This window comes from Akebia trifoliata, chromosome 7 (assembly GCF_017979445.1).
Source record: "Akebia trifoliata isolate Shusen 1 chromosome 7, ASM1797944v1, whole genome shotgun sequence".
Taxonomy (NCBI): domain Eukaryota; kingdom Viridiplantae; phylum Streptophyta; class Magnoliopsida; order Ranunculales; family Lardizabalaceae; genus Akebia; species Akebia trifoliata.
This window is the reverse complement of record NC_141381.1, coordinates 16230509-16244765: the sequence shown is the minus strand read 5'-3', so window position 1 is coordinate 16244765 and position 14257 is coordinate 16230509. Positions and strand designations below refer to the sequence as shown.

Sequence of the window (14257 nt, the reverse complement as noted above, 5' to 3'; positions counted from 1 at the left end):
ATTAAAAAAAAAAGCTCTTCTACTGAACTTAAAGTACCTAAAAATAAATTTCTAAAACAAGTAGGACTCAAAATAACCTAAAACAAATAGAAAAGGACTCTAATATCTCTAAAAAAGTTTCAACACATAAATGGCTATAAAATCCACCAAATAATGACCCATGATATCTAATGTCCCCTTCAATTAGATTGTTTGCTTGATTTGCATCTTGCATTATTCTCCCCAAATTAAAAAAACTCGTCATCGAATTTTGAAATACTCAAGGATGAACATGATTATTTGCGATTCTTACTTGCAGTATTTTAAAAGGCTTACGCTTCGCCTCGAGGCGTAGGGATCATGCCTCAATCTCATAAGGATTTTGTGAGGGTTACGCCTTAGGTGTGTGAGGTGTACACCTCAAGGCTTACACCTTGAGGTTATGTGAGGCTTAAGCCTCAGTTTTGGCAGAAAATCCCAAACCTGAGGCGTAAATAACCATGGGTCATTTGTTGAGATTTCTTTTACATTTTTTTTGTTTTCTTTTGCATAAATAACCCCCCCAATGTCATTTATTTAGTAAGGCCTATTTAATAAAATAGTTTTTTTTGTTTTAGAAACTTAAGTTTTGAAGAGAACTCCCAAAATCCCTCTTTCAAACCCTAATTTCTCCTAACACCAAAGGAAATCTAAACCTAAACCAAGTGGGTCCAAAAGTGGGTTCACTTTTTATTCCAAATTGTTGTATTTCCCAATGAGGATCTAAAATATAAAAACCTTAAGATTTGAGCCAACATGTCACACTCCCTCCAAGGACATGACTTGACACGCAATGTCTACGACAAGGTTACGTCAGAAACATTACGTGACCACTGATTCTTCAATATTTCAAAAAGTTGAGCATGTGAACTAAGTTAAAATTTTAAGTCAGAGTGGGACCACAAATTTTGATACTAATCACAACTATTGTATTTATCTTCAAAATGGTGAAATACTTGCAAACATTTCACATAGTTAAAAGTGTTTAACTAATATTACAAATATCCTGAAAAGAATCTTGGGGCTCACACCATCAATTTTCTGAAGCTATTGATCGCCTCTAGTAATATTGCCAACTTAGACCATCCGTCTCATCAATCACTCGAATCCAACGACTACTCATCCACCAAACCTCCTAATGTTATTCCTTCTGATAAGACTAACCTCAAAATTCTCCAAGGTAAGCATTTCCACTTATAACTGGTTCTTCGAAGTTTCCTTTGAATCCTATAATTGAGGGGCAGAATGGGTGAGCAACAGATATGTTACCCAGTAGAGAGGGGTACATCAATGATTGTAGGATGAACGGTTAAACATGATAAACCCATATCATAAAAGCTTGATATCAACATAGTTTGGTATGTAATTGAGAAAACTCATCACAACTTAGTGTGGTTTATCGATAAATCCGAGTAATTGTATAAGTATCACCAAATTTACCATTACTGGTTATTCAACTTTTCAAACAATCTACCTTAACTCTCTGAACTGAATACTCTATTTATTCTCTTAAACCCTTGTTACTTGTTTCTTCCCAACTTTTGTTGTTACAATCTGTAGTTAGTGACCAATTTCCCTAGTTAAGATATCTAGGCTTTTAGCTTTCGGTATTCTCAGAACATAAATAAAAATCATAACTCATCACCAAAAATAAAACACATCCACAACACTGACATTGTCACACCACCTCTGGGGATGTGACTTGACACGTCACATCTTCGACAAGGTTATGTTAGAAACGGTACGTGGATCATCACTAAAGCTATATGAACCCAATAAAATTTCTCTTTATCCGTAAGAACTCAGTTCTAAGATAAATAAACCCTTATTATTATTACATAAAGTTAGACTTCAACTGGTCAGGTCTAGCATAATTTAAGCTTAATCTAATATATACAACGTTACTATCATGTTTATCTAATTACATATCCAATGTCAAAATGGAATTGAGGTACGAAAGAAATACTACTCATATAGATGGATCATACTATGACCTCCTACAATCGTTCACCCGGAATCTTCCCACACATTGCTATTACCATCAATTTTTCCTACCCCTGATCCAAGCCTCTTCTTTTCCCTTCTTGCTATTGGTCACCTGCTTACCCTGTCTTCTCTTGTTGACAATCCTCTACGTATTTTAGGTTCCTTGTATTTTTTGCCTCCACATACTCCTCGAAACATTCCTTTGGTCCTGCAACTGATGCGTAAATTGGGTGAGTAACAAGATAATTGTTACTTCAGTAGACAATTATCATAGGAAAAATAACCAAATGGTTAATTTGATGATCAATGGGAGTTTGGTGGAAGGGGAAGAGGGTATTAGGGAGGGTGTAGTGAGTTACTACAAAGAGCTCTATAAGGAAAGAGAGGATAGGAGACCTCGTCCGGATAACCTAGAATTCAATACGTTAACTTGTGAAGAAAGGGTGCGGTTGGAGAGGCAGATTGGGGAGGAGGAAGTGAGATTAGTTGTGACTTCAATGGGAGGGAACAAAGCGCCCGGGCCAGATGGTTTTACAGTGGAATTTTTCAAGCATTGTTGGGAAGTTTTATCCGAAGATTTCATGAAGGTGGTTTGGGAGTTACAGGGAAAAAGAGTGTTTGGATTATGCCTTGAACAGCACCTTCGTGGCATTGATTCCTAAAAGGGTGGGGGCGATTGACTTGAGTGATTATAGGCCTATTAGTTTAGTGGGATCGGTGTATAAGATCTTATCTAAGGTGTTGGCTAATAGATTGAAAGAAGTTATGAAGAAATTAATTAGTCATAAACAAGGTGCTTTCATTAGGGGAAGACAAATTCTGGATGGGGTGTTAATGGCTAATGAATGTTTAGATTCTAGAATTAAAGACAAGAAGGCGGGATTAATAGGAAAAATCGATATGCAAAAAGCTTACGATCATGTGAGTTGGGATTTTTTGGAGTATGTGTTGGGTAGGATGGGATTTGGGTCTAAGTGGATTGGGTGGATTATGAAGTGTATAACGTTGGTTTCTTTTTCTATCTTGGTCAACGGTAGCCCGACAAGGTATTTTAGGAGTTCCAGGGGGTTGAGACAGGGAGATCCGTTATCTCCATTTTTATTTCTTTTAGTGACTGAGGCCTTGGGTAAAATGTTCAGAAGGGGGGTCGAGATAGGGTGGTTATCTGGTTTTAGAGTGTCTACTGAAGGTTTGTTGATTTCGTATTTGCAATTCGCAGATGACACTTTAGTGTTCTTAGATCCTTTTAAAGATCAAGTGAGAGCTCTTCGGGTGTTATTAGGTTGTTTTGAAGCAATTTCAGGTTTACACGTCAATCTGCAGAAAAGCAAGTTGTTTGGTGTGGGTGAGGTGCCGAATCTTCCAGTTTTAGCAGCTACTATGGGGTGCAGGAGTGATACGCTTCCCTTGTCCTACTTAGGTTTACCTTTAGGGGCTCCGTATTGCAGTAAAAACATTTGGGAGGGTGTTATCGAGAAAATGGAATAGAAATTGAGTACTTGGAAGGCTTAATATCTCTCAAAGGGGGGTAAGGTTACGTTGATTAAAAGTACTTTAACGAGTATTCCGATTTATTTCTTATCATTGTTTTCGTTGCCCCAATCAGTGGAAGCTAAGATTGAAAGACTTATGAAGAATTTTTTGTGGAATGATAATAATGGTGGTAGAAAGTATCATTTGGTGAATTGGAAGTTGGTTTGCATTCCGAAGAAGAAGGGAGGTTTGGGGATCCGAGGGCTGAGAATTTCTAATAAAGCTCTTCTGGGGAAGTGGCTGTGGAGATTCGGGGAAGATAGAGATAACTTGTGGAGGAAAGTGGTTAAGGCAAAATACGGAGAGAAGAGATTTGGTTGGTATAGCGGAGAGGTTACAGGGACCTACGAGTGTAGTGTGTGGAGAGGTATCCTGAAGGGTGTTGATAAGTTCGATAAGGAGATTAGATTCAAAGTGGGAAAGGGGGACAAGGTCAGATTTTGGGAGGATTTATGGTGTGGATATTTATCTTTGTCTACTCAATTTCCACCCTTGTACGCTTGCACTTTGAAAAAAAATAACTCTGTAAGGCAGTGTTTGATTTGGTACGGGAACACGTACTCTTGGGATCTGGGATTTAGGAGGAATTTTAATGATTGAGAATTGACGGAAGTTACATCTCTTCTAGATCTCCTGAATTCGATCCAATTCAGAGAGAATGAGCAGGACAGAAGGGAGTGGGTCAAGGCTAAGGATAAGAAGTTCTCTGTTAAGTCTTTCTATTATTGTTTGTTGCCGTCAGGTGAGGTCTCGTCCTCACCATCTATCGTTTGGTCCGTTCACGTTCCTTCTAAGGTATCATTCTTTATTTGGCTTGCCTCGTTGGGTAAAATCCTAACTTTGGATAATTTGATAAATCGAGGGTGGATTACTCCAAACTTTTGCTTTCTTTGTTCTAGGGATGGGGAGTTTGTTAATCATATTCTTAGTCATTGTCCTTTTTCCCGAGTTATTTGGATGTTTTTCTTATCTCGCTTCCAGGTGGATTGGGTTTTTCCCTTATCTTTTTCTGAACTTCTGGAGGGGTGGAGTTTCAATATCTTCTATTCAAGAAAGAGGCTTCTCTGGGCCATGCTGCCTTTTGCCATTGCTTGGGGTCTTTGGAGAGAGCACAACAACAGGGTTTTCCATTGCAAAGAGAACTCGTCTCATACAGTGATCGTAGAGATTTTGGGGCTTCTCTTCATGTGGTCAAAGATGAGCAAAGACTTTGAGGGAGTGCGTTTCCAAGATTTTGTTTTTAACTGGGATATCTTTGGTGGGTGTAAGCTCCCTGCGGGGCATGTATTTTTTATTTCTTTATGCTTTTCCCTTGTTGCTTATCTAATCTTGTTGTTTGGGGGATATCTCAACCTCCCTTTCTTTTCATTTATACAATTTATATTTATAAAAAAAAATTGTTACTTCAGTAGATGAAAAGGTCAACAATGATATTGGGTGGTCTTTTAAGCATACTAAAAATCCTTATCGTAAGGGATATATATTAAACTAGTTTTCATATTTATACACTTTAATAACTTTTTGATAAAGTTTGAGGAAAAAGTGTTCAGTGTTTCTTCCACTCACACACATAATAACTTTTATTTATTTGAGAAAATACATAAGGGACACTAATTACTATAGAGCCATTAACTACCCAAGATACCCCTACACGTCTTTTACATTCCTTCAATTATTCTGTGTTCAAACATGTGGATGGGATTAGTCATTGCATTAATTTCAAAAGTTATATTTTGGAACCTTATGAAACTATGGTGATCCATTGTGACAAATATTGACTCCATGGACTAGGCCTTGATCTCGAAGCATAACATATTTGATGGAGGAGTCGATTGGTGTTCCCTTTGTGATCTCTTTGTAGAGGATTATGACCTATTAAGTGAGGGTATTCACAGTGAGAATTTTTTTCCCTCGTGTGTGTTTTCCATTACTATTTTACACACTGCACAGGTTTTTCAGGCGTTATGTTGCTATGATCATCAAAGCCTAATCCCAAATGATTGGGTTTGGTTGAATGAATTTTGTTCCTCCATTTAATTTTATCTAAATTCTTGTATTATCCTAATTGAAATGTTGTTAATGCGTGACGCAATTCAAGCCAAAAGTCATGGGTTACAATGACAAATTTGTAATTATTCGAATCTAGTTTTGAGTTATCTTTTTGATATTTTAGGAGTTTGATCTGGGATTGAGTATTATTTACAACATTTTTCTTTAGGCCTTATTTTGAGGGGTAAAAACTCGTGGTATTGGATTGATTTTCATGTCATTTGAAAGGTTAAATTACCTATACAACAAATCGAAGATTTTGCGAATCGGATGTGTTTTGATAAAGTTTTGGTCAAAATACTGATAGGGTATTAGTTTTACATGGGTTTTGCACCTCAAGGACTTAAAGGTAAAGTTTAAGTCATGTTAGGATTCATATTTGAGACTAACAAGGGAGAGTCTATCTATTGTAATTGATTTCTTATAGTTTATGGAATTAAAAAAATTGTACAACTCTTTTTGTTTTTTGAGATTTCTCCAGTGATTGGATGTGGTGTGAGGCCATCTTGGAGTGATTCCAAAGTCCTATGCAGTGATTCCAAGGTACTATCTTCTTTTATATCCTTTTCTTCTTCATCTTCTCATCTTTTTTTTTTTTCATTTCTATTTTAGATCATCCTTAACTTAACCCATATCCAACCCCAATCAAAATACCCTGAAACCTTCTCCCAAATCAAGATTCTCCCAACCAAGCCCTTCTTGGTTCACAATCAATCACCTAAACTTACTCAAATGCTTCTAAAATTTATTCCAAGTCTTTCAAAACTATGAAATTTACAACCCAATCTACAACCTTTCAAACCTTCTCTCAAGCAAATCTAACCCTATTCTATGCATCTAACCTAATTACAACTCCTTATTGCAAAACATTATTTTTCACATACCCAGTTGGCCTTGTTGGAACTTTTCACAGCAGCCAATAAAACCTCATTCTCTTGAAATTCTTTTATGTAATTTATTTTCTTCAGCACCTAACTAGCCTTTCCCCCACTACTCCTTACGTAGAATAAACTTAGAATTGATAAAACCTAGGTGTTCCTATAACAGTAGTCAAATCTGCTCTCACTTTTAATCCACATCCTTTCAGTTTTCCTCTCATTTTGTAGCTCTTATATACTTCTCTAAAGTTATGATATCTAGACTTGCAATTTCTTGGATCGTTGGTTTTTCGTATCAAATGGCTATTGTGAAAGGAAGACAAATCCTTGATGAGGTGCTTATTCTAAGACGACATTGATTCAAGATTCGCAAGAGGCAGCTCTGCAACAAACAAAAAAGTGCTGAAGCCTAAATATAAAACATGCTGATCTTGAATTGGAGGTGTTTTTTTATCTATTGAATTTTTTAATTCATACAAATTCAAGCAATCTATGCATCCAAGCTTTCCTTTTAACTTCCATTTTTAGAGGCATCCTTATATGCATCATTTTTTTTGTATCACCGCTAAGCTTTAAAGGGTTGTCAACAACTTAAAAAATTGAGTTTCTTTTAAAAATGGGTATCTTAAACTCGTGCAATTTCCAGAATATTCTACAGGAATGCATCTGATTCTTACAAGAATGTCTTTTTTTGCAGTCGCACACTAGGGGAAAACAACTTGCCTCATTGGCATCATCTCTGAGAGAGGTTAATTGTTAGTATCCCACTTGTCTTTTGATATTATTTAATAGCCTATGGTACTCTTGGATGACATTACTATTTATCTTTCCAATAAAATTTTCTGATTGGTTTTCCATCATAAAGTGAATTCTTCGCACAAGAAAGTTACCATAAATCTCCTGGTGGAAGGGCTGAACAAAGCGGTAGCAGTTCTAGGAAAAGTGATACTCTTTATTAAGCATGAAAATGTAGCTCCCTTGTAAGTCACTCGTGTGAACATATTTACTGGATATTATGTTTATTTATTTATAGTTTTAAAAAGGTTGACTTTTTTTTATCATGAGAGTATTTGATTACACGGTCTCCCTTTCTGCACCCCAAATCTTTCTTAATAGGCTTCGATGATGATGAGTCTCCCAATTCTCTAAACTATTGTGGGAGAAACCAAGTCATGTCAAAGATCTGAATTATTTCCAACTTCAATGTCTGAAGTGTTTTTAAAGTTGCTGCTTTATGACTAGAGTTGGGCTTTGTTATGATTTTGTAGATACTATTTGCTGTGTGATTCAGAGCAGAGTTGCGTCATTCTCTCAGCATATGGGCTATCTGCTGATGTGGTAAGGATGACTTGGCTAACTTTAGGCTTTTGTTGTTTTCTAATATGTTGACAAGTAACCTTGGTTTCTAATATATAATTTTTTTAACTTTAATGTCATTGCAGTCTACTTTTATAATTAGAGCAATCATAATCTTTCAACTTTAATTTCAATGGCAATGCGGTGGTGAAATAAGTTTAAGAAAATGATGTAGTATTTGGGTTACCCACTGGTGACAAATTCTTTTGGTATTTCAGAATATAGCATTCAATAAAAGAATATGTAACATATGCATTTGGTCACAGATAAAAGAAGGAGATCGTCTGACGTTACTGGAACCAAATTTCCGGGTCATCCATTTTTCTTGGAAGTTCAAGGTATGTTCTTTCGCTCCTCTCTCTCTCTCTCTTTTAATAATCAGTGAACATGGTGGCCTGTTGGATATTGATTGATCAATCACCCTTTTAATGATAGTGTTTTTCTTTAAATTTTTTTTTTTATCACTTTGGTTATTGGAGCAGCGGTACCAATTCAAATCCATTCGTGTGGATTTCTTGGAACAAATTTTAGTAAATGGAAAAGCTCTGGGTCCACACCAAGCAGTTCGTACGTCCATCTATGCACAAAATAAACCATGAATCGTGTCCATTGTTTTAAAGTGTAATCTTTGTGAATTATATATTGGAGGGCTTTATTTTAAAAAAAAAATCTTTTCTTTCATTGTTCCTGCTTTGAGATTTTGCATACGGTAATGTATAATCTAGCCATAGATTTCTACAATTACCTTGATACTAGATGAAAGCTCAAATACAGATGAAACTGGAAGAAAGAAACACTTCTTGATACAAGAAAAATGGAAAATAAAAACAAGTGTTTCAAGCTTGTGATTAGTGAAAGATCAGTGTTGAATCAGACCTGTGATCATTTCTGAATTGATCTTTGTTTTTGGAAATCCCTGTATTGTTTGTGATCATCATGATGTGAAATTTGAAGATATATATAAATATGTAGGTTGCATATGCAAAGGCACATATTTATGTAGGATTAAACTTTTTTTATTATAATAATTTAAATATTCTTTTAAAATTTTCAAATGGGTTATATCTGATTTTATAATGTATTTATCATTTAAGTATATCATAAGAAAAAATTTATAATTTAAAATATTAGTCAAGTCCGTTTTAAGTCAGAAGTATTCCACCTTTAACTGGATTTGCATCAAATACTGGCCTGTGTACCAAACCCTCCATTGTCTCATTGCACATAATTTAGTTATTTTTATAGATTGAACATCAAACATTTTTTTTCTTCCTCTTATAACTTTCTTTTTATGTAGACACCATGTGTTCTTGATATCAATGTTAATGAAATCCGACTAATTGAAGTTTATGTAGGTGATAAATTTGAACAAATATGTTAAGTTATTAAGCAATGGGAAATATATGCTTTTAATAGAATTGAATTTCTTCAAATTGTCTTCCAGTTTTACTATTAAACTTTTGCTTTAATATGAAACCTCATTGTGCAGGATTACACATGCAAGCGGGGTGTGCGTGTGTGTGTGTGAGAGAGAGAGAGAGAGAGAGAGAGAGAGAGGGTCATTGAGAGCAAAAGTTTTCTAAAATTGAAAGAAGAGTGGTGCTTAAGTGGCCTCAAGATTGGACCTCTTGTTGCACATCTTGATGTGAACGTGGAGAGGAATCATAGATCTTAAGGAAAGCATCTATGATTTTTGTAGACACCTCAATTTGATATGATTTTTGTAGACACCTCAATTTGAACAGGTTTCATGTAAAAAGGCCTAAAAATAGTATTTTTAAAACTGAAAGGTCCTAAGGGCCCAACCCTCAAAAAGGGCAGTTTTTTTCTTTAAATAAAAGTCGTAAGGTTCTAATGAGCATATGGGATCATTAACAAATCATTTTTCAAAAAAAATCTATCGAAGCCCACCAAATCCCTTAACCCACTAAATCTAAATTTAATTTCTATCATTATCTAATCCATTCTAAAAGCAATCTAAGCCATCATTAACCCTTGAACTCAGTCAAACCCACTCAAAGCCCTAAGCTCATCCTCATTATTCAACCCACCATTTTAACCCAACTCCAAGGCCGAAATCTAAAAGTCTTTGGGTGTAGTCTATGCTCATAAAGAGGACACTTGTCACCATCACAACTAACCTCTCAAAAGAGATCAATCTTATTATTGTCATCATTGTTTCTACATCCACATGCCATCACCTCACTCCATCACACTCTTCTCAAAATACACCACAAGTTATCCACATACTCCTCACACCCCACCTCCTTAATCAACTCACCTAAAGCTAAGACATGCCTATGTTGGGGACACATGGCATTATCTCCTTCACTTCCAAAATCAAACCCCTCACATCAACTATTCCCTCTATCAACACCACTCTTTTAGCTTGACCCACACTCAATAAGGGTATGGGATTGAGAGATCCAACCCATATGGGTCAAAGCAACCTATCTCAACCCCTTTTACCAAATATGCCCTCCACTAACCTCATAATTCCTTAATTGCATTCACAAATTTCATGTCATTTTTCATTTCTTATTTTTCGTCCCATCTTACCCTTAGAGTGAGGACAAAATAACAATACAATTCCCCTTTTTATCCTTTCCATTATCCCTCTTCTATCTCTCCCCCTCTTTTTTATTTTTGATTTAGATCGATCCTAGGATGTAGTGTATACCTTATCCTACACTTGGTAGATTGGGCTTCGGCTAGGTTGAAAGAGTAGAGGTTGAAATCCATTTCAAAAATCCCCATACACTTTGCACCCACCGCCAAACCATTTTCGAGGTTAAAGGTAGTAGGGTCTTCTCATTCTATGAGAATGGACCTTTAGCCAACAAAGCCCATACATTTTTAAAAATTGTATTCTCAAGGCATGGACATAAGGGGGATTTCTCTCTTTAATAAGGAACCACCTATGATCTAAGTTGAGATCAAAGTCCCTTAGACTTAAGGGTACAAAATCGAATTTATCGAATTTTCATTTATTTTAAAAAGTGACCGAATCTAAGGTTATCACCTAAGTTGTAGGAAATAAGGTACTTAACACCTTCCCTATTTTCTAGAAGGGACCCCTCACTTATATCTTAGGTAGATTGGTACCTTTATCCATACGAAAGTCACTACAATGCCTGAAATGTCGATTTTCCGAAAAATACTTTTCAGGTTACCATTCACACCCTTTTCTAGGAAAGAATGGTGGTGACTCCAAATTCATGTAGAGGTGATTTTCGAACTTGAATATCATGTAGCAACAACTGGTGAATTCACTGGGGATGCTATCCAACCATTTTTCTTGATTCATTCATTTAAAACATATATATATATATAGCGGTTCAGCGGCCCTAAAGTTTGCCAAACATTTTTCAAAACATGGGTTCGAAGCTTTAGAATGAGCTGATTTTTTGTGAGGATGATCTCTACAGTGAAGAGATCATCCTCTCCAAAAATCAGCTCATTTTGAAATTTCTAACCCTAGTTTACAAATTGAAGAATCGTGGACTATCCAATTTTTGTAAATCACTTTTGATGGGGTTAGAAGTTTTGGAATAGGCTGATTTTTGGTGAGGATGATGTCCTAATCATTGAGATCATCCTCACAAAAACTCAGCCCATTCCAGAACTTTTAACCCATGTTTTGAAAAATGTTTGGCAAACTTTAGGGCCGCTGAACTGCTCCCTATATATATATAGAATGATTATAATTTTTATTTATTTACTTATTCTTTTTGTTTATCTCAAACAAACAATGCAAGAATTATTACACCTTTAAAAATGCATATGCGCTTCACAACCCACTACACAACCACCCCTCCTTTGTTCAAAAATTAACCTTGGATGCTGATATTCTCAAACCTCCAAGATCGTTATTTTGGGTGATGGAGAGGAAAACATCCACCCCGTCATCAACTTAAAAATTGAATACTTCAATGTACATTGAGGTTTGAAGAATGTGTATTTGAAATTACCCATAAACCAGCATGCATCAAAACACGATTAAAGACTTCGGAAACCAGCATGCATCGATCCCATGTCCACGTTGTATAAGTTTTGAAGCCTATGAAGGAAAGTAGTACAGATCTAGGATTTTACTCATTCCCTTAGGTAAAGGGGAAAAAACTATTTATTCTCTTTTAACTCATGCATCTAAAAAACATGTCTATTTTTTTTTTCTTGCCCAAACCAAAAATCAGAGGCAATGTCCTCCAAAACCCCAAAAACAAAGACTCAGGACAGTGTCCATGATAGACAACATAAACAATTTTGCTTTGACAGAAAAGCTTCTGATCTGTATTTACTATACGAACTTAAGTAAATGAATTGAGTCCATGCTTACTGTACAGACTTAAGAAATATTGAGTGCATACATAAAGTACGAACCAATGGTTTAGATTAAGTCCCTAGAATAACAGTAGGGACCAGAAGCTAAAACTTTTCTGCCTTCTGTTTTGATAACACTATTCTTGGGTTTGTGGCCCATTGGCACCTAAATTAAAAAAATAATTTTACCATCAAAGTCTCATCACTTCAAAAAAATGAACTTCAAGAGGTTAAAAGGGTCGACATTGGCCTCTCACGTACTCAAGCGCTCAAAATTTCCCTTCCAAGATGGGAACATACTTTAGGGAAATAATCACCCCATGATCAAGACGAAGCTCAAAATTACATAAAATCGAGACAAGGAACCCACCTGTTCTTTATGGGACCTAAGTTAGGTCCACAATGCCAACGAGGCACATCTGGTCCCACAATTCAAGATTACAAATTCAAAGTCACAAGGGCTTCAATGTTAGGCCCACACTCATGTAAATGACCCCCAAGGGGTTAAAAGGGTCAAAATTGGACTCTCACGTGCTCAATTGCTCAAAATTTCCATTCCAAGATGGGAACATAATTTAGGGGAAATAATCACTCCGCTATCAAGACGAAACTCAAAATGACATAAAATCGAGACAAGGAACCCACTTGTTCTTTATGGGACCTAAGTTAGGCCCACAATGCCCATGAGGCACATCGGTCCTACAATTTGAGTTTACAAATTCAAAGTCACAAGGCCTTTAATAATGTTAGGCCAACCATTCACAATCAATTCTAATCATGGACTCAACGAGGTCAACAACCTATAGTGGATCACGGTCGGGTTCATAATCCTTCATCAAACAAAAATCATCATTTTTTGTCAAATCGGGCCCCATGTTGATTTCTTGTATAAACTTAATGGGACTATCGTTATTCTTCCCACCGAAGTTAATATTAATCTTACTTTTACCTTACTTGTGGGGCAAGTAGGGGATCGAACGCAAGAGAAAGGGGGAGTAGAGTTAAGCTAAGAGGATAAAATTCGTTTCAACCAAATGGGATTAAAACTGTTTTTCTTTGTATTTTTGAACTTATCAAAAAGATTTAAAGTTGCTAGAAAATTAACTAAAGTAAATGAAGTTAAAAGCAAGTAAATTTATGAAATTAAAGCACCATTGGAGGTGGATCTACCTAGAACATGTTGATGAGCAATTCCTAGTCTCTAACTTTTTTATAACTCAATCGTAAGAGTTTGATGTTAGCTCCTTAGATCGGAAAGTTTAGCAAATAAAATCAAATGAAGGAACATAAACAAAGTAGAATTCCTTGAACTTCCTACTATCAATTATATAGTTTAAACATATTTTATCTTGATATAATCTAAGCATAAAGTATCTATATTAAAAATAAAAGGTGCAAGAAATCTTAAAGAGAATTCATGAGCATTTTAGATAAAAAAAAGGCATGAAACTAGAAACAACACAAGAACTTGCTCTAGGCTTTTCCACTTTCCAATGGAGGGGAGCTTAGCCTAATGTCATTGCAAGAGAAAAGAGATAAGAGATGAAAGAATTTTTCTTTATTTCATGGAGAAACTTACAAATTCTTCTTCTTCTATTTCTTACAAGACTATTTAGCTAAAAAGAAAATACTAGAAGATTAAAATACAAAAATATAAGAGAAAAGGCTAAGAGCCTTAAATAACAAAAGCTTTTCCTAGCTCATTACTGATGCCAGTTTTGTACTGATGAATTCTCTTACAAGCTTTTTAAGAGAACTTTTCTAGCTTTATGTTGATGTCATGTGAAGACTCGCCCGTAATACCATGAAACTCGAGGAAATGTTCTGATAAGTACATAAGATTAGAAGATTGGGAAGTCTATCAAAAAATAAGTTTGGGGTAAAACATTTTTAGAAAATTTGCTAAAAAGAAATATGCTCTAAAAGTTGATGAAAAATCGTGATGAGTGAGAATACGTCATAACAACAGGTTATATAAGGAATAAGGATTTCGGCAAACAGATACTATCATTAGATAGATCTCAGAAAATTATTGAAGATGGACTATTTGCATATTGAAATTCGACGAGAAATGAACTCAGCTAGGTGTTCCGAAGTTGAACCCCAGATATGGT

General features: G+C 35.6%; 1 protein-coding gene across 2 annotated transcripts in view; it reads left to right on the top strand.

Moving 5' to 3' along the window:
- Positions 1 to 9737, top strand: part of LOC147398278 (uncharacterized) — a 43293-nt gene extending 33556 nt beyond the window's left edge. The window contains exons 9-13 of one of the 2 annotated variants that reach the window (XM_086447426.1): positions 7162 to 7219; positions 7330 to 7444; positions 7733 to 7802; positions 8087 to 8158; positions 9310 to 9737. In XM_086447426.1, the coding sequence (XP_086303552.1) occupies positions 7162 to 7219; positions 7330 to 7444; positions 7733 to 7802; positions 8087 to 8158; positions 9310 to 9348 (354 nt within the window). In that variant the 3' untranslated portion in view covers positions 9349 to 9737. Of the gene's footprint in view, positions 1 to 7161; positions 7220 to 7329; positions 7445 to 7732; positions 7803 to 8086; positions 8159 to 8302; positions 8678 to 9309 lie in introns of those variants that run through there. The other variant, XM_086447425.1, reaches the window with a different exon arrangement.
- The last annotated feature ends 4520 nt before the right edge of the window (positions 9738 to 14257 follow it).